Genomic DNA, 22562 nt, shown 5'->3' with positions numbered 1-22562 from the left:
AATTTCATGAAAATGTTTTCTTGAGATTTTTCATTGGAATCATGTTAACCTTTTGTGCTGCAGCTTGTGTTTTTTTCAAACAACCACTTTTAAAACCTGTAATAACACTGAACTCGTGTCCCTAAATTTAACCAATGAATGTCATGCATTAAAGCACAAGTCTTAAATAAAATCACTGCATAGCTGAATCATCACCTTGCTGGTATCATTCTAATAAAACTAGAACATTATGAACTCAAGAAGGCTGTAATTTGCTGCGTTTCTTTCATGTAAATTTCCACGTGCATGTCTCGGAGGTGATGACAGGAGCCTTCCTTCAGCCTATGCAGCGCGTTAACTACAGATTTATCACCCCTGCTGTCATAATTTTCTCTCTACCACACACAGACATACAGACATACAGTCACCATACACATCAGTTATTTTTTCCTACGCCCAGGCATTCTGTGGTGATAGTAAGTATATATTTCATCCCTGACAGCCAGGATGGCTCCTCCTGCTCCTGCACGCAAACTCTGCTCTTCATTGATTTCTACTGGAATGTCCCCCATGTCCCGGCCATGTCTCACTGAGGTTTCTTACCAAAATAAAACTAAATAGACCCTTAAAGCAATGTTTACCTTCAGTTGCCTCCACCGTGGTGACTTATGGCTCCATATTCTGTGGTGAAAACAGACCATATGGCTTTAAACGTGACAAGAAAAGATCAACCAGGACAAGAAGTTTTCCACCCTAATCTCAATTTAATGGAATTATTTTAATCTTCATAAATATATAGTTACATTAGAATTGTTCACCTCTCAGCTTATTTAGATGTAACATCGTCAACAGCAAACATTTTTAATCTAAGTGGAAATGAGATATTTTCTGTTAAGTGAGAAAACAGTTTTGCCATGGAAATAACTTCATGTTCTAAACATGTGTGCATCCCATTTTTATACATCCTGTCCCAAACTGTAAAATTCCCATAATATATTTAGGGTCAAAAACAGAAGAGTATTAAAAGCATTTTTTCAGGGGGAAAAAAAGAGAAAGCTTTCTCTGTGTGTTTTTCTTTGTGGTTGAAATCTGACTCTTTCTGGGATGTGGTGTTGGAGAGCAGAGGGGGTGAGAAGGTAGAAAGCTGGGTGTTCGCGCCTACATTTCCCACTGAGGAGCAGATCCCTCTGGGCTGCAGGACGACCAGCTCTGAGAAGGTAAGACTTTAATGAAGCCTCTGTTATATGAATGCGTTGGCAAGTATACGTGATGAAATACATCATGTTAAAGAGAAGCCACTGCGGGATTTGACTTATTATTCCAATTTTATTGATTGCATTAAGCAGAAGTGATGTTCTAATTATTCAGTTACTTTCCACTTTCTCAGCATTACCTTCTGATCATCATGAACTCGCTACATCTCCTGGGGCTCCTGCAGCTGCTGGCTGTACCTGCTCTTACCGTGAGTCTCACTTTAAACTTCATTTGTGGAACTGAACCATATCCATGTCTGAATATGTTGTTTAGTAATTACACACACTGATACACACACACACTCGATTTCAAATGCAAAGCACCCAAACAAATATTTGCTGTCTGAAATATACCATAAGAGAAGTTGTTTGTTGATCACAGAGGAGCCTTTTCCAGACATTATGCAACATATGGAAGATGGTTTTGCGGTTAAATGTTCCGCTTCCAATTTTGGCGTCTCCAGCAAGCCCTTAGTATGTGTTAGTGGTTCGTGGTGGGCTGTGATGGGGTTTTTCTGTGAGAACTATATGTTCCAGGGGCTGAACCAGCGGATGTCACACTGTTTTTCTCCTTTTTTTATTTTTAAGACGCTGCCAACCCATGACTACTGGGGGGAGTTTGGGGCTTATGGGCCCTGCAGTCGCACCTGTGGCACCGGAGTGGCAATGAGAACCAGGAAATGCATCACCTCGAGGTAAGACAAAAAGATGCTGAAATATCAGGAACCAAATGCATCAATAACAATACAGAATGTCTTTTTCACATATAAGTGGAATTCTTCATTTTGTCCTGCAGGACCGATGGAGGACACAACTGCTTAGGATCCTCCAAATCTTTCCGAACCTGCAACACACAGGCAAGAACACACTTGAATATTTTTTTTTAATGCTCTTCACATATCCTTTGTTGCACACACATAATTATTTTCTGTCCTGGTAGGCGTGCCCAGCGGGATCGAAGGATTTTAGGGAGGAGCAGTGCTCCCAGTTTAACAGTGTCCTGTTTCAAGGAAAACACCAAACGTGGGTGCCTTATTATGGAGGTGTGTTTACTGATTGACTGTATGAAGACATAAACTTTCATGGGCAAGAGGTGTCAGTCTTTACTCATTCAATAAAAACTGTGATTTATGTGCCTTTACTTCTTTAGCGACCAACCCGTGTGAGCTGAACTGCGTCCCAAGTGGACAAAACTTCTTCTACAGACACAGGCCTGCAGTAGTGGATGGAACAAAGTGCTACGTTGGCCGCAGTGATATCTGTGTGGACGGCGTCTGCAGGGTGAGGCCTGGGGTTCACACTAAATACTACGCATTTACAAAATCTAGTTTTTATGTTTTAGGATGTCATATATGTGATGTTAGTGCTTCATTTCAGTGCATTTCTAGCTTCTTGTAGAGTACCTTGAATTACCTATCGGGATGCTTCATGAATAAACTCGTCTTGTTTTCCTTCTGTATACCAACATTGTCTCTTTTCAGACACTGACCCATGCTGAATTCATGGGTTTGGATGAAGACAATAACTCTGTGCAGTCCCCTGCCCCCGTTGCCGTCGCTCCTCGCCCCAGAGAGCATCACACATACTTCTACAAAATCGGTGTTTACGGCCAGTGCTCTGCCGCTTGCAACGGGGGCATGCAGTATCGCAGCGTGACGTGCTGGGTGCAGGACCCCTCCAACCCCCGCGTGGTGGATGAGACGCACTGCATTTCTCAACACCTGCAGAGGCCACAGAGTCAGCAGGCTTGCAACATGCATGCATGTCCTGCAGAGTACAGCGTCTCCAGCTTCAGCGTGGTTTGTATCCGACACCAGAGATTTTTAATAATAATAATACAGATGTTGAGTTAGTATGTTCCATTTTTAGGAGATTATGAAGATTTTATGAGCTCATGAGATTCAAACATGTGTGTTGGTCAGTGTTCAGTTACCTGTGGGGAAGGGCAGCAGACCAGGGAGGTGTTCTGTGTGGGATCAGGAGGCGAACGCCTGTCTGACCACGCCTGCAGCGGACAGGTGCGACCTGCTTCAGTGCAGACCTGCCGCAGACCTGCCTGTCACACGCACATATCCTGGCATGCGACGGAGTACGGACTGGTAAGCGAAGAGTGGAAAGTCCTCTTGACTGCTAAAAATGCGTTCTGCTGTATCTCCACGTCACTGTCCTCTCCTGTCTCTGCAGTGCACTAGAAGCTGTGGCGGTGGCGTGAGGGAGAGGAGGGTTTCCTGTTCTGATTCAAATTTGAATCTTTATCCAGAAGCCCAGTGTGCATCAGCCAACAGGCCCATTTCTGTGGAGGCATGCAATTCACAGCCCTGCACTCAACCACAATGTGAGCATAATCCAAACAAGCAGCAAGCTCTTTTACTATTTGCACATTTTTTATCTTAAACATTGTTTCTCTCTAGTGGTCCCAAGTGTGCAGAACCCAACAGCAACTGGGAACTCAGTGAGGGGATATGTCCCTCATGTGCCAGGTAAACAGCTGTAACACTCGGAAACCAGTAATTTTAGAAATGATGCATGGTTAAGCAGTTAGGTGCAGGTGCTGACACTTGTGCATTATAAGGAATAAATGACAAATAATGCTTTCAAAACCCCCCACCCCTCACCCCCACCTTGATATTCTTTAGTGTCGAGGCCAGATACAAACAATGGAAATGAGCAGTACGTTCACTGCACACAGTCCACGTATGGCTGCTGCCCTGATGGACACACCTCCGCAACTGGACCCAGGAATGAAGGCTGCTCACAGACTGATTGCATTCGCACCAGGTTACACCTGTTACTCAGTCCCATCTAATGGCTTAAAATAAACTCAAGACATGCATTGATTTACCTCATTCTCTTTTCACTCTTAGGTATGGATGTTGCTTGGATGGGGTGACAGTGGCTCGAGGATTTGGCAGAGTTGGATGTCCTGAGTTTCAGACAGCTGTGGTAGGTGAAATGCTTCTATATTTTTAATTCATTAAAAGATGAAACCTATACATCACTGATGGATTTTACACGCATGTAGATGCTCTTCGGCATATTAGAATATACACAAATTGACAGTGAGTCACGGCAGTACATATTAAAACAAAATAATAAATTGAGATGCAGGGTTTTAGGGATGTGTGTGCATTCCAGTAAGTGAGAATCTTTATTGAGATACATTATTGGAAGAAATTGCATACTTCTGAGCTATCAAAGCAGAAAAACAGCTTGATACATGCTCAGCATTTTTGCTTTTGTCTATAACTAGTAAGATGTCCAGTATCTTGGAATTGCAACTGCTAGATTTATCAAACACCCACAAATATTTACTGTTTCACTCTTTTGTTTGTTCCAACTCAGCAGCTCCCATCATCTACCTCATCCACATCATCTCACTCACCCTCCTTTCCCGGGGATGTTTGCTCCCTGTCGCGCGATGACGGCCCCTGTGACACTTGGAAAGTCCGGTTCTATTATGACTCAGGCACTAGGAAATGTACTCAGTTCTGGTATGGAGGCTGCCAGGGAAATGCCAATAACTTTGAGACCCTGACAGCATGCCAGGCAGAGTGTGGGGATGTGGTGAGGGGCCGGCCTGCAGCAACGCCCAGTAGAGGCACCCCAAGGAGAGTGACACCAAGGAGAGGCCGGGCAGCAAGAGCCTAAGCATATCTTCTGCTAATAACTCCAAAACATGGGATAGCCTATAAACATGATTTATTTTAGCATCTGCTTTTCCAATAAACTTATAGAGATCATGATGATTGATGGCTTGAATTTGAGTGTACTAATTTGATCTTTCAAATCTCTTTTTTGATGTTCGTTGTATTCTTTTGAGTATTTTAATCTAATAAGTAACCCTGTTATGAATTTTCATATGTTCATTAAATTTTGATAAAACATGTACCTTCACAAAAATAAAAATGTCTATCTGGGATCTGTGAAAACTGCTGTCAAGTTTCTTTATTTGGTCTTGCTGGAGGTGTGTGTGTGTGTGTGTGTGTGTGTGTGTGTGTGTGTGTGTGTGTGTGTGTGTGTGTGTGTGTGTGTGTGTGTGTGTGTGTGTGTTTTTTTTTTAAGTTTTAAAGTTGTGCGTTTCGATGAAAACTTTTTCCAGTTTATTAAAACAGACTTTTCAAACTGGAATGTATTTTCGTATCATTAAATTCCAGAGCATTTCAGCCATAATAATCTTTGCAAATATTTATCGAAATTCAGTTATTATTTACACAGAGCAGGAACGCTTAAAAATCTAAAGGACATTCGGGAAACCGGAAGTGGCGTTGTTTCACTTCCGGTAAACGTTGTAGCTCCGGCAGTCTCATCGCACGGCTCTCCGAGAAGAGTTTAGCAGGCAATTATTTGCTAGTTTTGCTTCATAGATACATCTAAGGAGTCTCCGGTGATCCCAAACATGGTAAAGCGTGTTTTGTTTTTCTTTAAAGTGAGATATCAGCCAATTTTAAGCACGCTAACTTGTATTAATCGATTGCTAAGCTAACAAGGCTGCTCGGTTAGCATTCACGCCTCCTGCTAAATACGAATTTCATACACTTTCTGTTACCAAAGGCAGTAGTTATAGTTCTCGTTCATAATATATATAAAATAAGCACTCATTAGTGAGGATTAATAGTTAAAATAACGTTTTCATGATGTAAAGGTTTTTTTCTTGACTACAGCGTTTTATGCTTTGCATCAGTTGTTTAAGAAAATCCCACCAACTGTCCCTTTGTTACGTATTACTTATGTAGTTTGTCACCTTTAAAATGCATAATTGTGTTTACTAAACATTATTGGTCACGTTGCAGTCGCACACAATTTTGCTTGTCCAGCCAACCAAGAGACCCGAGGGCCGCACGTATGCCGACTACGAGTCGGTGAATGAATGTATGGAAGGTGAGGCGATCCAGATTTCTAATGTAACTATATACACTTAAACCTGTGTTTCGTGGTGCTCGTGTATTTTAAACAGGATCTATAAATTACCAAATCAACACCCTAAAAAAGACAAACTAACAATATATATCCAAAACGTGGTTTTTCTTAAACTGAATGTCTCCTCCCTTTAACGTTTTGAGTGGAGAAAGTGCAATAAAGAAAGTTGTTTTTAAATGTCTCTGAAATGGATTACATCCTCAAAAGTTAAAAAATAAAAATTATCATATGAGGTAAAGGTTGCATCTGAGGCATTGTTTTATTGTCATTGGATATTGCCACGTTTTTTTTCTATAAATAAAAAAATGTTCTATTTCATTGCTAATGATTTTTGCAGTCTGCTGCAGTTCAGTATACTTTTCCTCTTATTTTTAAATGTAATTAGCAAAATAAATTGTCACTTAAGTGATTGTCATTCGTCAGATTCACCAGAAACTTTCAGCGTTTTATAAATGTCCTGTTTTTTTGGTTTGATTGTTGCATTCTTTTACATGCCAAATGAGTTGTTTATCATTTGTGTAGCATTTCAGCTTTTTTTTTCTTATGCCACTATGTTGTAAACCTCTGTTCCAGGTGTCTGTAAGATGTACGAAGAGCATTTAAAGAGGATGAATCCAAACAGTCCATCCATCACTTACGACATCAGTCAACTGTTTGACTTCATTGACGACCTGGCAGATCTGAGCTGTCTTGTGTAAGATTTTCCTCCGTGCACTGCAAAGTTATGTTTTCAACCTTTTCAATTAAAACTTATTTTTCTTTTTCTTTCAGGTATAGGTCCGACACGCAAACATACCAACCATACAACAAAGACTGGATAAAGGAGAAAATATATGTGCTGTTGCGGCGCCAGGCTCAGCAAGCCTCCAAGTCCTAAAGACTGGTAACAGGTTCTCCTGCAACATGCAGTTCAGAAGAATTTACGTTGAAGACAACATGTGGGGAATTTTTCATTTTGTAATATCTTTGGGTAAAGCAGGGGTTTCGAAAATTTGGTGAGATTAAGAAATGACATCTTTATCAAGGAGTGTTTCCAATTTGTTATGGTTAAACAAGAAGAGGGCAAATAGCTGAGAGTGATTGCGTGTATGAGATCACTGTTTAGAGAAGTCCTCCAGTCTTTTTGTTGGTTAGTTTTCAGGTTCTCTAAAAGTTATGTGATGTCTTTTTATATATCTATTAAAAAGTACTTTTGCTGAGAATTCACCTTTTGACTGCAGCCTGGTGTTTGTTGAATGTGACTGTGGGTAGACTGATATTTCCTTTTTTTTTTTTTTAAGTAATGCCGATCCATCCATCTTCTCATTGCTTTATCCTGTTGAGGTTTGTGGAGCACAAGAGCCAATTCCAGCTAATTATGGGCAAATGACAGGATATACCCTGGACACATCTGCAGCCCATCACAAGGCAAACGTAGACAACGTTCACACTTAGGGGTCACCAATTAGCCTCTCGTGCATGTTAGGAAATCTACACACATGGGGTGAATGTACAAATGCTGAAAGACTGGCTGGTATTCAAACCATCGCTGCGAGGCAAGAGCACCGCCTTCTGCTCCATCTTGCAGACCTTAAATTCACCCCAAAAAGTTCACATTTTATTATTTTTCATTTTGCCTGCTTTTCTTAATGTGGATTGTCAATTCTTGTTTTGAAATTCTCCCAATTTTGGTCTGTTTTCTTTGGTAACACAATAAAGAATTGTTTTCTGACTGATCTCCACTGTTGATTTCTTGAGAGAAACACTTTGGGGTAAGGATTTCTGTTTAAGTTTTTTTTCTTTTTTGTAATGACAATTCCTTGTATTTAAAGCATAACTGTGCACATGGAAAAGTTACATTAGTTTCTTTTGGCTTCCCTTGCATTAAAGTTTGATATGGAAAAGCACCAATTGTTTTCTGCCAGACTGGTGTTTATAGATAGTCATGTGACAAAAACCTCATATAGGGTAAGTCTGACTGAATAGAGTGGTCAGTAGATAGGTTACTGGGAAATATGTACAATATATTGTGCATATTAGGCATCCATGCCTCTTCACATCAGCATTTTTGGGGATGATTTAATTTTTGGGAACATTGGTGGCATCAAGCAATTTTTCAGGATAAAAGTACATCAAGACATCTCAGTATTATAGCCACTCAAAAAATAGATTATCAAGCTGAAAAAAACATACTCTATTAATCCCCTTGGAAATTCCTCCTCTGTACTTAACCTGATGGGGGTCAGGGGTCGCCATGGTAACCTGTTGGCTGTGGGATTGCCTGAGAAAATTGAAACTCTGCTAACTTTGAGAGCACAGCTCCCCACGCGATGGTAATTTTAAGGCGGTATCTGTATACTTCCATATAATTAATCGTACCATATTATTGAGGTTAACCCACTTTACTGAAGTGCCTTTATTGTGCGGTAAACTGCCACTCCACGCTGTAATGGTGTACTGTCTCTTTAAATGTGGCGGGCTGCCCTGTTGTTGCCGTGCTGGAAACCCCGTACTGACTCTGAAGGGACCCAAGATGGCTGAATACTCACGGGGGGCACTTAGCAGTTATCTGAGCAAGACGTCGAGAATGAATGGCGAATAGCAGTATAATGTGAACCGTAACCTCGAAGTAAATACACGACTCCAGTTTGTTGGTTTGCATTGTTTTTGGGATGCATGAATAAGACTAAGGAGAGAGTGGTCTCTCCGCGGCCCCGAGCCAGAACATGGCGGAACACTTGGGGAAGAAATAGCAGCTAAAGCTAGGTAGCTGACGTATTATTTAAAGATAATAGCAACATTATTCCAGGGCCGAAAACGTTGTCTGTCGATCGCAAGTGTGGAATAATGTTATCGGTGCACCACTCTTGTAAATTTGCCTAAAAATATAGCGAGAGTTTGGATATGTGACGCTTAGACAGTTAGCTTGCCGCTAGCTGGTTGGCTCGTTGGGTTCGAACGTATTTGGCTTGCGTACAGACTGTACTAACAAGCCGTGAGACTGTTAAACTAACCAAATGCTCCCAACACTCGGACTTATTATGTACAGTCCTCCCTCAGCTGTACGCAGCAACTTTGCGATGTCTGTCAGCGCTTGTTTTGTCGCGTTCTCCGCTCTGTAAATTAGGCTAGCATTAGCTTGCTACAATGAGCTGTACGCGAATTCTGCGTGGCGCTTTGCTTACATTGCCGTGTAGTTAAGTGTCGAGGCAGCTCGTAATAAACTGCTGAACCTACTGGATGCACATCTAGAGGTTCCGATTTTAAGCTTATTCAAAGAGTTGTTATTCTCCAGATGTAAACTCCACACCTGATAAGAAAAAGTTAAGTCAATACAGGACAAGTGACCAGGTGTAAATTGTCGCTTGTAGCGTTACTGGGTGAGGAGGGCACAGTGGTAGAGGGGGAAACTGGTTGAAAGCACCTGCCAGGATGACGGACACTCGTCGACGAGTCAAAGTCTACACCCTCAATGAGGACAGACAGTGGGATGACCGTGGGACAGGGCACGTCTCCTCAGGCTATGTGGAGCGCCTAAAAGGCACGTCTCTACTGGTGCGAGCAGAGAGTGATGGTAAGTAAACAATCAAAGCCCCACACCAGTGATCTGGGAATTCTTGCAATTTTATTGACAGACATATTAACATAATCTACTGTGTTTACTTGTCATTATAAAGCTCAATCGATGGAAATACAACTTTGTATGTTCATATTTTTGTAGTTTTTTGACCTGGCTTAATTGTGATTTTTTTTTTTCCCCTCAACTTGACAGGTTCCCTACTGCTTGAGTCCAAGATCAACCCAAACACCGCCTACCAGAAACAACAGGTCTGTATATAACGTGCCATAGTATGCTCGGGCAGAAAAAGGATTTCCTTTCTATTGTGCACAGCTTTTAAATATACATTGTTTATCTTACTTAAAGGATACGTTGATAGTCTGGTCGGAAGCTGAAAACTATGATCTGGCGCTCAGCTTCCAGGAGAAGGCTGGCTGTGATGAAATCTGGGAAAAAATATGCCAGGTAATAGAACTTGTATTTGTGTGGGTGTGTGTTTGTCTGCTCAAACCGTGCATGCATTTATCTGCTGTTTTCATGCTGATCTGTTACGTGTTGCTGTTATTTTTAAGGTGCAGGGAAAGGACCCTTCGGTGGACATCACTCAGGATGTTGTGGACGAGTCTGAGGAGGAGCGCTTTGATGACATGTCATCACCCGGTCTGGAGTTACCGCCATGTGAACTGAATCGCTTAGAGGATCTGGCAGAGCTGGTGGCCTCTTCACTCCCATCACCGCTGCGTCGTGAGAAACTTGCACTGGCAGTGGAGAACGAAGGCTATATCCGCAAGCTCCTGGAACTGTTTCGAGTCTGCGAGGATTTGGAGAACAGAGAGGGACTACACCACCTGTACGAGATAATTAAAGGCATCTTCCTGCTGAATCGTACTGCACTGTTTGAGGTTATGTTCTCTGACGAGTGCATCATGGACATCATCGGCTGTCTGGAGTTTGATCCAGCGCTCCCTCAGCCACGGCGGCATCGGGAGTTTCTCACTAAGACAGCACGCTTTAAGGAGGTGATCCCCATTTCTGACCCTGAACTGCGTCAGAAAATACACCAGACGTACCGGGTGCAGTATATTCAGGATATGGTGCTGCCCACACCCTCTGTTTTCGAGGAGAACATGCTGTCCACCCTGCACTCCTTCATCTTTTTCAACAAGGTGGAGATTGTGGGCATGCTACAGGTATGATCTGCAGACATGTTGATGTTATTAGTCGTTTTTTTTTTAAAGACATGCTCTTGTCTAAATTAAGATGCACATATGTGTCCTGAATAAATCCACACACATATAAGATAACAGTTTCATTCAGTGAATGAATTGTGAGCCATCTGCATTGATTGTGCTTTTTGTTTGACTGTCCTCTTATCTTGGCTGATACTGTTAGTAGTTTATGGTCATGTGACCTTTGTGTTTTGGTGCTGTGTCAACTCAGCAGAGTTTATGTATGGTTGTCTCCATAGAGATAGAGACGTGTTGTGTAAATCAGTTAGACCGCACTCGGGGCAAACTGAAATGGGCACGCTGTTGACTCTGAAAGACTATATTGTGACACCATGGATTCGTACTCCTTTACGCACTTTTTTTCTTTGCACTTACTGTTTTTTTATTTTGACTATGAGTTGATATCACTGGGAATCCCAGTATGCAACTCAAACGTTTTATACACAAACTTTATTGATATGTTTTGTGATCAAAGACTCCTTCAGACTAAGCTGAGGGAATTAGTATTACTATTAACTATTGACTTCTGGTTGTAGATTGAATCAATAGATGTGGAAGAGTCATACTTATCAAGATTTATAAATTAGCATTTTCAGTTTGTATTACACATTTTCAGCTTCAGCAAACTCGGTGGACATATAGTTGAAATTGTGAAGGCCAGTGCTCACCTAATTGACTGATTTAAGTCACATCCGTCTCTTTTTTGTGTTTCACCTTCCCCTTTTTGACGTCAGGATGATGAAAAGTTCCTGACAGACCTCTTTGCACAGTTAACAGATGAGGCTACAGAGGATGACAAAAGGCATGAACTGGTACGTTGCAATTCATTCAGAAATTCAATGACTTCTTTTTTACATCGCTGCACTTGTTTCATGGAGTTGTGTGTGTGTTTGTGTATTGCAGGTTAACTTCCTAAAAGAATTCTGTGCATTCTCACAAACGTTACAACCTCAAAACAGAGACGCCTTCTTCAAGACATTGTCAAACATGGGCATTCTACCTGCACTGGAGGTCATACTGGTGAGTGCAGCGACACTGTCGAACAGCAGAGCTGAGAAGATGGCGTCAGCGTTTGCTCAGACACAGAAAACATTTGGCGCTTGGTTTCAGTTGCTTTGATTATGGTGTGAAGACTGAAATGTTCCTCCTGTTTGCTGATTCAAGAGACATGTGGCTAAAACCAAGAGAGTATTATCAGTTTATGTATTCATTACCAAGCTCAGCTGAGCAACACTGTTTGGTTTCCAAGGATTTTACTACACCACAAGAACACCTTGAGGAAGCAGAGTGGCGCTTATGATACAAATAATGTTTTCACTACAATAAGCTGTGATTTATGACAGTTTTATTTCTTGCCTTGTCTTTGTTCATCTGTGTTGTTTTGTGGGATGTAATGTTTTAATGCTAGGTCGAGAGTGCTTCAGTATTGTCTGTTTTGGCTTTGCATGTGTGCAAAGACTCAGAATTACATGAACAAATCAAATTTAAAAGAACTTGCATGAAGCACAGAAGATTTACTATTGAATACATGCACAGAGCTCAAGGACACACAAGAACCGTGTTGCTTCTGTCATTAAGTAAACCGCGCAGCATCGTGTATTATTAGGTTGTGGAGCAGCTTATTCTCCTCCTGAGTCTTGTCAGATACGTTGGAACAAGAACAACTAATGATAGAATTTTATAATTTGCCTTGAAGGTCAAGTATTGGTTCAGTTAGACTTATTGTGTACATTCAGAACTGGCCTTGTCACGCTTAATATCTGTTATATAGATTCAGTCATGGTGGTGAGTGGCAGGCCCATTCTGTACATACAGAAAAGACATAAGATGCTCAGACAGTTGGATTATTTTATTTTTATTTTATTTTATTTTATTTTTTTGGTGTTTGTGCTCATGAGGCAGGGATTCTGTTGCTGGAAAAAGGGAGAGGCTTTTACATGCAGTGTTTCTCATATGTCCATTCATAAATAATGCAGTTATATAATTTGACTGAAGACCTTTTTTCCCTATTATCCTGATTGCACATGAAAACATAACAGTGATTTACTGAAATACAAAAAAACTCAGAATATTGTCATGACATGTGGAGATATCTGAAAATTTCCTAATTTTTTAACTTTTTAAAGTGAACGGTTTTTGTATTGAGTCTTTACTCGTCCTTGTAAGATATTTCTTTTTCCTTTTTTTACACAAACATCTGTAGGAAACAACCAATTAGAGCTAATATGATACAAGAAGAGAGATCAGACACCCAAATAGCCATTGCGCTCCAAAAAGATAACAGGATTTCCAATCTCTAGTCAAGGTCGCGTTGTGTAAATTGTATTTTTCTTTTATTGTAGCTTCCAGTGAAAAGCAGTCTATCACTAAAATTGCCTAACTCACCCACTCACAGGCATATGGTGATATGTTCTCAATAGACGTGGTGTGTCTGCAGATTTTTCTATAAATAATTGAGAATTATCAAATAGTTCCTACTGTTTTTCATCATCTTTAACTAACAAGAGACTAAATGTGAATTGAGCCTGTTTAATTTAATGTTTGAATCATCACACTGTTTGATATTGACTATCTTTGAAGAGAATTTAAAAAATGACAATAAAATGTGTTTGAAACAGGGAATGGATGATGTTCAGGTGCGAGGGGCAGCCACAGATATCTTCTCCTATCTGGTGGAGTACAACCCCTCCATGGTACGAGAGTTTGTCATGCAGGAATCTCAGCAGAATGACGACGTGAGTATATGATCTGTACCGAACAGTCTGAAATCAGTGGAGGTTCATTTACAGGCTCATCGTACCGTTGGATGCAAACTCATGAATACTGACGTTTCAGGACATCCTCTTGATCAACCTGATCATCGAGCACATGATCTGTGACACAGACCCAGAGCTTGGTGGAGCAGTGCAGCTAATGGGGCTGCTGCGGACCCTCGTGGATCCAGAGAACATGTTGGCTACTGCAAATGTGAGTTTGAAAGCGGCCTCTTTAAACATCACTTTATGGCTATGTGATATAACAGGATTTAGCATTTTTAGTTAAATCTGAATTAAAAAGAACATCCTACACTAGCTGTTCAGTTTATGAGGTTAGGCCAGTCCCTTCAGTCAGGATTTTAAATGCTGGGAATATGAAAAATATTGTTGCATAAATATTGTTTGATTTTAGTTTTTTTTCTTTTTCACCCCAGAAAACAGAAAAGACTGAGTTCCTGAGCTTCTTTTACAAGCACTGTATGCACGTCCTGTCAGCTCCACTACTGGCGAACACCACAGAAGAAAAACCTAGCAAAGGTACGAAAGACGCGTGTGTTTGTGGGTGTGTGCAAGAGCTGCTGCTGCTCATCCATAAGGAGCGCAGTCAACACTTTCTAATGTTTACTGTCCTCCTCCTCCACCACAGATGATTTTCAGACATCGCAGTTGCTGGCATTGATTTTGGAGCTGCTTACGTTCTGTGTTGAGCATCACACGTATCACATCAAAAACTACATCATCAACAAAGATATTCTCAGGAGGGTACTGGTGCTCACTGCCTCTCAGCATGCCTTCCTGGCACTATGTGAGTCAAATGTATCTAGTCGTATGCCTGCTGTCTGCTTTGACAATGCCCTATAAGAAAATTGAATTCCTGTTTTTTAAACAAACAAAATTAAATTGTTGTTGAATATGCATGTGTACTTCTAAATGCACAGGTGCCCTGCGCTTCATGCGGAGGATTATTGGACTGAAGGATGAATTCTACAATCGCTACATCATGAGGAACTTCCTCTTTGAGCCCGTCATCAAAGCCTTTCTTAATAACGGCTCGCGCTACAATCTCATGAACTCAGCCATTATTGAGATGTTCGAGTACGTCCGTGTGGTAAGTATTTCTCCACATAAGTCCCATCTGACAGAAGCTTGGCTAAAACCAGTCACCTCTTCAATATTTTGCCAAATGATTTTATCACCGTGCTCTTCCTTAAACACATAAGAGAATATAAAACCTTTACTGATGCAGAGCAGTGGATTATTGCGTTGCCATTCACAGTATTTCTCGTTTTCTATGTGGAAAATTACTTAGCCACACTTGCTCTGATGTGTTTTGCTGTTTGATTTGACTTGTTTATAGTAATCTGCCCTCCTTGCTTCTCTCCTTCGCTGTGCCTCCTTTCACCCATGCCTCCTCTTCACCTCTGTCCCAAACTGCCCGTTCTTTTTCTCTCCATCCTCTTCCCTCTTTTTCCTCCCGTCTATCGCCTCCACTCTCACCTCCCATTGCTCCCAGGAGGATGTGAAGTCTCTCACAGCTCACATAGTGGAGAACTACTGGAAGGCCCTGGAGGACGTGGACTACGTCCAGACATTCAAAGGCCTGAAGCTCAGATATGAGCAGCAGCGGGAGAGGCAAGACAACCCCAAGCTGGACAGGTGGGGAAACCAAGGACACAGTACTGTGTATTACTGAACGGTTGTTGACTATATTGATTTCTGCCTGTGAGAGGACTGTGACGATGTGACTTTAAATGAAGATCTGTGAGATATTCACAACTGACAATTGGCTTCTTATTCTCAAAAATGATTTTGGATTTTGTTTACATGGCCATTTTTGTCAAATGAATGTAAAATTGCGTTTTAAGTGGTGCCTATTTCTCTTGTTTCATCTTTGCAGTACTATCAGAGATGTGCAGGAGATTTTTTTCTTTTAAGCAGTGCAAATTGTGACCGTTAATGACTAACATTGTACTTTTGACCATATACTACCCCAGAGATGGACTAAGACTGTTTAATCTTCAGTTAAATGTGGCAGATTCAATAAAAAAAAAAGATGTAATAAGTATTACTGTCTTATTAGTCGTCCTCTTTCAAAAAGATTGATTTTTTTCCCCAAATTGTACATTTTTGGGTTTTGTGTTGATCTTGTGGTTTGGTTCGTCATTGAGCTCAGTGTTTCCTTGTGCAGCATGCGCTCCATTCTGAGGAATCACCGCTTCCGTCGGGACGCTCGGACGCTGGAGGATGAAGAGGAGATGTGGTTCAACACAGACGAAGACGACCTTGAGGACGGTGAAGCAGTGGTTCCTCCCTCTGATAAGATGAAGAGCGAGGAAGACCTCATGGAGCCCATCAGCAAGTTCATGGAGAGAAAGAAATGTACGTATGGTTGCTTTAAAAATGACAAATGTATCACTTTGAGAAGTTTCTGGGGTGATCTAGAATTAAGTGTCATGTTGGTCTTTAAAGGGATGTGAAGGTATTGAAAATGTGAACGTCTGATGATTTCATTTCCTCGCCTTCTCAACCACCAGTGAAAGACTCGGCAGAGGACAAAGAAGTGTTGGGCAAGTCGAGCCTGTCGGGCAGGCAGAATCCCAGCTTCAAGCTTTCTTTCTCCGGTTCAACTAAAACCGGCCTCTCCAGTCCTCCCTCGTCTGCCTCGTTAAACCCGGGCTCTCCGGGATCGCCGGGCTCTCCGGGCTCGGGCGCACGGAGCTCACCCTCCGCCACGGCTGTCACCACAAAGGTCAGCATCACCAGCCTGAAGGTTTCTGTAACCTACGTCTTCCTTGATCTGAGTGACAGATGGGTTATCAGACGTGTCTCTCTTCTCCTGCAGGGTGGTTTAGTGGGCCTGGTGGATTACCCAGACGACGACGACGAAGAGGATGACGAGGAAGACGACGGGGAAAGTAAAGAGGACCCTCTGCCACCCTCGAAGAAGTCCAAGCTGAGCTCCTAAAAGAAACAATGCCGTCTCGGCTCGTGCCCTGCTCAGTTTCAGCGCTGAGACTTAACAAAGGAATGATCGAACTTGTAAACAAACCTGATGAATGAAATCGCCCCTCGCTGTCAGCGGGTGGCCAAAACAAGGAGCCGACTGGGAGCGGATACAAAAGCCTCCTCAGACTCGCCCAATTCATACAAGTGCCAATCCAGACCAGGAGCGACAGCGCCACAAGATGACTGAAAGTTGGGGGGGGGAAAGAGATTTCACTGGGGGGAGGAAAAAAAAGCTCCTCGGCGAACTCGGACCGTGTCAGATGCGCTGGAGTACGGTGGAGGAAGAGACCACATCCTAAAAACACGTACGCGCAGACTGAAATCCCAGAGAGCTCACGGGCTCGGACCATAACCCACTGCCCCCCTCCTCCTCCTCGCCCCACCGACCCCCCCTCCACCCACCCCCCACTCAGGGAAAGGACATCGCAGCGGCCCACGCGGGTCGGCCAATTCAGACCCAGAACCACCACTCACTCCCCCTCCCCCCAACCCCCTCCTCCTCCCCCTCAGAATCCACTTCCTGTTCCTTTCTTCTTCTTTTCTCGGCCCCTCCTCCCCCCGTTGCTTTCTGTCCCTGTTTAAGTTAGTATATAGGACCAGATGGGAGGCAGCATGTTGCAAAGAGCTGTCCTTGTTGTTCTTTGATGATGTCATCAGTGTCGTTCTTTCTCTGAAGAGAAAAAAAAAAGCCAGCAGTTTCTTCATTGTTTTCTTTGTTTTGTTCTCGGAATTGTCTCAAATCTTTCTCCTGTTTTTTTTGTAAATGACAACAAAAAAGACCTGCCTTTAAATGTTCAGGACGTTTTCAGTCACACTTGAACAGGTTTTTAAAGACCTCAGTAGGTGAGCTAGTTTTACCCTTTTTGCCCTTTGAAACTGCAGATTTTTTGGAGAATTTGTAATCCCGTCTTGATTAAAGATTGAGTGGAATTCTAGATGTGATGAATTTTGTCATATCTTCTCTCTCTCTCTCTCTCTCTCTCTCTCTTTTTTTTTTTCCTTTTACATGAGTGTACACTTAGTTGTTCAGAATATTTGGGACCATTAAAATGATCTTTGCTGTAATATGTCCTACTACCTTTTGTCTTGATAACTCTGTTTTTTTCCTGGTTCCTTGCATGAGGGGAATCCTTTGTCTTTGAACAGTCCAGATGGATTCGGAATAGTTTCACCGTTGTGTTAAAAAAGTACCAAAGAGCAGCCTGTGAAAAGAACTTTTGACACCTGAAACCCAGCTTTATGTGGTCAAACTGCGGGTTTAACACCTCAAACGGAGTCAAAAAGGTTGAGTGTTTGCAAATTGGCCTTATCTGTGTGAGTTCATTTCAATTTTGTGTTGATTTTTGTAAGTTGCGGAGGTCAGTTGGATCCACCAGGTGGTGCCCTCGGTCTATGAGCTCTTTGCCCGTCTGGGGCATTTCTTCACTTGTACTTTTGCGGTCCTAATGGTAAAACTGTTTTTTGGTTAGGTGTTCATATACCTATTTATGTTTAGATATTTAATGTGCGTTTGAGCCGCTGGTTCTGCATGACGTCCACCATACTGTGTATACATGGGCGCTTGAACTTTTTTCAACTTAACTGAACAGACTGATGCTATTGGTGTAAAGCTATAGTGCTTTGGTGAACTTCAATGGCCCCTTTTAGGGAACATATTTCTCATTTAAGTCATCCAATTTCCAGGGGTGGTTGGGGTCAAAGGGCTTTTTTAGCAGTAACCTGTGAACTGGGATTTAAACCTCAGATCTGCAGATCATCTCGGTTCATTCTCTAAAAGATCCCAAGGTAAAAGGAAGAGTGCACAGACGAACACTCTCAACCCGTCACAGCCTTATTAAATTTTACCACCAACACTTTCAGACGAGTACTATTTTATGGCAACAATTACCTGCTTTGAGTAAACTTACGGGGTTTATTCAATACATATTTTAAGCATCATAACCATATTTTTTTTAGACATGGAGTGAAAGTGGTTTATGAAAAATGTCAGCACCTCTCAGCTTAAGTGGTTACCTCTGTGGGAGTTCGAGTACAACTGAAAAACAAACAGCATCCAGGCCACCAAGAAGTCACTGTGTTGTCCCTCCAAGTGCATTGTAGCCTTCAAACATTGCTTATTAATTAAAACCCAACAGAAGAGGATCACTCGGTGCCCAGCGTGCAATGAGAGCCGTCACACAACGCCTATTAAGGCGCCCATTCACATGAAAGCCATCTCCAGACAACAGCAGCTTTTGAAGAGCAGCCCTCCCTGCCAGCCTCTGTTTGCTCCTCAGCAGGAGTGTGGCTCTGTGTGTGTGTGTGTGTGTGATCTTCCTCTTTGCCACGGGAGAGGCCAGCTTGCTCCTGGTGCCAGGCACCGCTCCACCAGAATGCCGGCTCCACTTCCATTGCCAAGTGGCTCGCCCGGCTCTGCCCGCCTGTATGTCTGCCAGGCCGGTGAGCCCTCGCAGGGGGACGCTGCTGCTCGGCTTCACGCTGCGCCGGTGAAAAGCCTCTCTGACAGCTCTCTTGATCGGCCCGGCTCCCGGAGCATTAGTTCTGCCAGTTATCAATTTTCTGTGCATTGACCACATCAGTACATCCATGACAAATACTGACATTACTGAGGCATCAGAAGAAGGTCGACTGCAGCACAGAACAGCCTGCAGTCTGTGAGTATCTGTTCAAGGAAAACCAAAAATATCTGCACATGTGCAGAACACACAACTACTTTTTCTTCATCTCTTTTGTCCTCAGGATATTCAGATGACGGGAACATGCTTCTGCATATTTTTGTACAATGCATTGACAAACACTGACTGGTTGGTTTGCAGTTTTGAACTGCAGCTTTACTGCGTCTCATTTCATAAAGTCACCAGTCAACCTCAAATGCATGTTTTAGGACAATGTGAGTAAAGTAAGAGATTGCTTCTGTTGCCTTATGCACTGTTAGTCTTGCTTGCAAAATTTTATTTGTCTAATTTACTCTGCAGCTATTAAATAATTTCACAGATTTAAAACCAACACAATGACCTTTGGCGGTAACGACCTCTCATCTCATAAAAACAACACTTGGTTTCCTATTGGGACGACTTTCGGATCCTCTCTGTGAGGTTACAATAAAATGGAGAGTCTCTGAATTGGCTACTTTCTGATTAATTATTTTGTTTACAGACCTTATATCTCTCATATGTGACATTAAAAAATATTATTTGTACTTAAGTGGCGACAGAAAAGCGATGCAATCTGTAGGAGGCGATGGAGACCACTTAGGGGCATAAATGTGCAGAAGATCAATGGGCAGCAGGTACACATGATTTCTCTCTGGAGTCCTCCTTTAGAAGAAAGAGGTTGATGATAACCTCTGGGAGGAAGGATGCTGTTGTTCTAATTAGGCTGTCTAGCCAGCCATCTGAAAGACACCAACATCCCAGCTGTATTCTCAGATCACAGGAAAGGAAGCGCAAAGGAACTGATGTTGGTTTTCAGTCTCACTGTGAAAGTATTTATTTATTTGAGACTAAAACTACAAAGACGATATGATCATTTTCAGCACAGTTTTCAAATCTTGTAGATAAGCACATACCTGAACCTGTGATTTCACTTGAGTAGAACGAGTCAAATAAATAATATATAAATCAAAGTTCAACAAATGTGAGGATATTAGTTGGAGTTTTGGGGAAAGAGTGGTCACAGTGATCTCAAAGTGACTGAAGAAGGAAAATGATTCAGAATTCTTTTATGTTTAAAACTTTTACATAAATCAGGAAAACAATTCAAATGTGTTTTTGTTTTAGTTAAGGTCAGGGTGCACACAGTGCTGAAAGAGCAATGTGCCAGGGATGTCAAACATAAGGCTCATGGGCCAAAGCCGGTCTGCAAGAGGCTCCAATCCGGTCGCAGAACCACCAAGCAAATTGTGAAAATTTCAAAGAAAACTTTGATTTTTACAATAAATGTCTTAAGAGTTGTGGACACAACACAACACTGAGACCTACTGAGGTATAAATGAGCCACCTCATGATTTTTACTGTATTCTGCACAAGAAATTATCATTAAAATTAACTTTAAGTTGAGATTATAGTAATATTTGGCAACAATTGATTTAATATAGACATTTTCATCACGTATACTCAAAGAAAAACTTTAAAGTTTATATTTAAAAGTTATTAAGAAACTGTTTTAGCAGTCTGGCCCACTTGAGAAGGACAAACTGAAGTAAAATGTGTTTGACACCTCTTTGCTGTACAAATAAAGTTTCATGGCTGCAGGAAAAGAAGAGCAGGTAGACCTCTCACCTACAGTGTCATCTCAATTAAAATTTTAAACTTTTTTAAAAATTTTCTTGCAAAGTTTTGCTGCTTTATTATTTGCAATAGGATGTAAAATTAAAGAAAAAAAGACGAGAGAAAAAAAAAGGAAAGGATAAAAGTTTGATGTGTTGTTTTGATCCCATAATCCCCCGCTTCCAACAAACCAAACCGGGATGTGAAAGAGGAAATGTAGCGCACGTGCGGCTTTCGGAAGCCGCGCCGAGGTTGTCAAAACACGCGCACAAAGTCCACCTTCACGTCCCTCCACCGGGCCGGGCGTCGCGGCAGACAATGACCTGTGTTCTCCCCGCACAAAGTGCTCTCTGTGCCGGGGCTCTGCCGGGGCTCCCCCGGCTTTTAATGGAGGCGGTTGGCCGCGTCGAGCCCAGCACGTCCGCCGCCGCCGGTGATTAATCACCGCGTCCAGCGCCGGAGCTCAGCGTCCCTCGGGCCGCCGGGGACCCCCGGGCAGGCCGGGACGCCCCGGGTCAGCATCCGTCCGTTTGCAAATGAAAGAGAGGAGAAAAGTCATCATCTGTCACATCTGTTCTGCGTTAAGGCGAAGAGGTGAGATACAGTCACGAACAGGAGTCCCGCATACCTCCGCTTCACATCCCGGCGGCGGACTGGATGCCTGACAGCCATGTAAAGTCACATGCAACAGAATTATAAAGGAAAATGGTCCTTCTTAACATGGATATCAGCTGGAAACTTCTGCTTCTTTAAAATAAAAAGGCACACATTGTACTGGTTTGAATCCCTCGTACTAAAACAAAATAAGTTGTCACTCTCATCTTGATTAATTTCAGGCAAAAACAGACCAAAAGTTAATCTATTTACCCTCTCTGGAACTTATCATATCTGAAACACATGAGTTCACAGAAAACCACAATAACACACTCCTGCCTTCACAGTTAGGGTCACATATTTAACCTGGCATACATGTCTTATATTTGATTAACCAACCAGGTGGTCGAAACCAGGAACCCTCTTGCTGTGAGGCAACAGTGTAAACCACTTCACCGCCATATGGTCCCTGAACAGGTAAAAGCAGCCTCACCTAATTAATATAGCAGCTTGAAAAAAAAAAGTGACATTTTTATATGCAATATTCTTTTAATCATCCTGAGACGCTCAGAGATTTATCCTCGGGCCTCTTGAGGGTTCCTGACCTCAGGGTTGAGCGCCGCAGTCGTCACATATGCCTTTTGTGTTTCCCTCATAACTCGCATCCATTGCAGCTAAATGGTGCAGTTCAGAACCGATACAATTGCTCCTAAGTGTGTGCTATAAACCAGCAGTCAGCCCGTGCTTCCTCTGTGTTGTGGCAGCAGGCTGTGGTCCCTTCATACCTCCAAATCAGTGATAAATAATGAGCTTTCCCATGGAAGCAGTGGGAAGTGGAGGAATTTTGGAGCTGATCTGCCATTGCTAAATGTTAAGTGGTTGGTATTGTGCCCCAGTATGGGGGCACAGGAAACATGGATGTAAATGTAAGAGCTCTTGGGCTGCGTGTTAAATGGAAATGTCACAGTGATAAAGAGCGTACCTTCCGCAACCAGGAGTGTGTGTGTGTGTGTGTGCATGTT

General features: G+C 42.3%; 3 protein-coding genes across 4 annotated transcripts; all 3 read left to right on the top strand.

Annotated features, from left to right (window-relative positions):
- The first annotated feature begins 1384 nt into the window (after positions 1–1384).
- Positions 1385–5023, top strand: paplnb (papilin b, proteoglycan-like sulfated glycoprotein). Its single transcript, XM_030110831.1, has 12 exons — positions 1385–1441; positions 1821–1927; positions 2029–2089; positions 2173–2275; positions 2383–2513; positions 2714–3031; positions 3155–3331; positions 3417–3567; positions 3644–3712; positions 3869–4010; positions 4097–4175; positions 4575–5023. The coding sequence occupies exons 1-12, from the start codon at positions 1385–1387 to the stop codon at positions 4878–4880; spliced, it is 1701 nt and encodes a 566-aa protein (XP_029966691.1). The 3' UTR covers positions 4881–5023.
- Positions 5024–5478: 455 nt separating this feature from the next.
- erh (ERH mRNA splicing and mitosis factor) lies at positions 5479–7865 on the top strand. The gene is made up of 4 exons (XM_030110099.1): positions 5479–5631; positions 6023–6110; positions 6723–6843; positions 6921–7865. Exons 1-4 carry the CDS (start codon positions 5629–5631, stop codon positions 7024–7026), a joined length of 318 nt encoding a protein of 105 aa, XP_029965959.1. The 5' UTR covers positions 5479–5628; the 3' UTR covers positions 7027–7865.
- Positions 7866–8640: 775 nt separating this feature from the next.
- Positions 8641–17613, top strand: smek1 (SMEK homolog 1, suppressor of mek1 (Dictyostelium)). Of its 2 annotated transcripts, none has more exons than XM_030110070.1 (15): positions 8641–9702; positions 9901–9956; positions 10054–10152; positions 10260–10877; positions 11651–11728; positions 11820–11936; positions 13535–13651; positions 13752–13883; positions 14107–14209; positions 14319–14477; positions 14611–14780; positions 15189–15328; positions 15861–16051; positions 16207–16421; positions 16515–17613. In XM_030110070.1, the coding sequence occupies exons 1-15, from the start codon at positions 9561–9563 to the stop codon at positions 16635–16637; spliced, it is 2460 nt and encodes an 819-aa protein (XP_029965930.1). In that variant the 5' UTR covers positions 8641–9560; the 3' UTR covers positions 16638–17613. The 2 variants fall into 2 exon arrangements, with proteins under 2 accessions (XP_029965930.1, XP_029965929.1); XM_030110069.1 differs by having other exon boundaries at positions 15186–15328.
- The last annotated feature ends 4949 nt before the right edge of the window (positions 17614–22562 follow it).

This window comes from Salarias fasciatus, chromosome 15, assembly GCF_902148845.1.
Source record: "Salarias fasciatus chromosome 15, fSalaFa1.1, whole genome shotgun sequence".
NCBI classification, from domain to species: domain Eukaryota; kingdom Metazoa; phylum Chordata; class Actinopteri; order Blenniiformes; family Blenniidae; genus Salarias; species Salarias fasciatus.
This window is presented reverse-complemented; position numbering and strand designations above follow the sequence as displayed.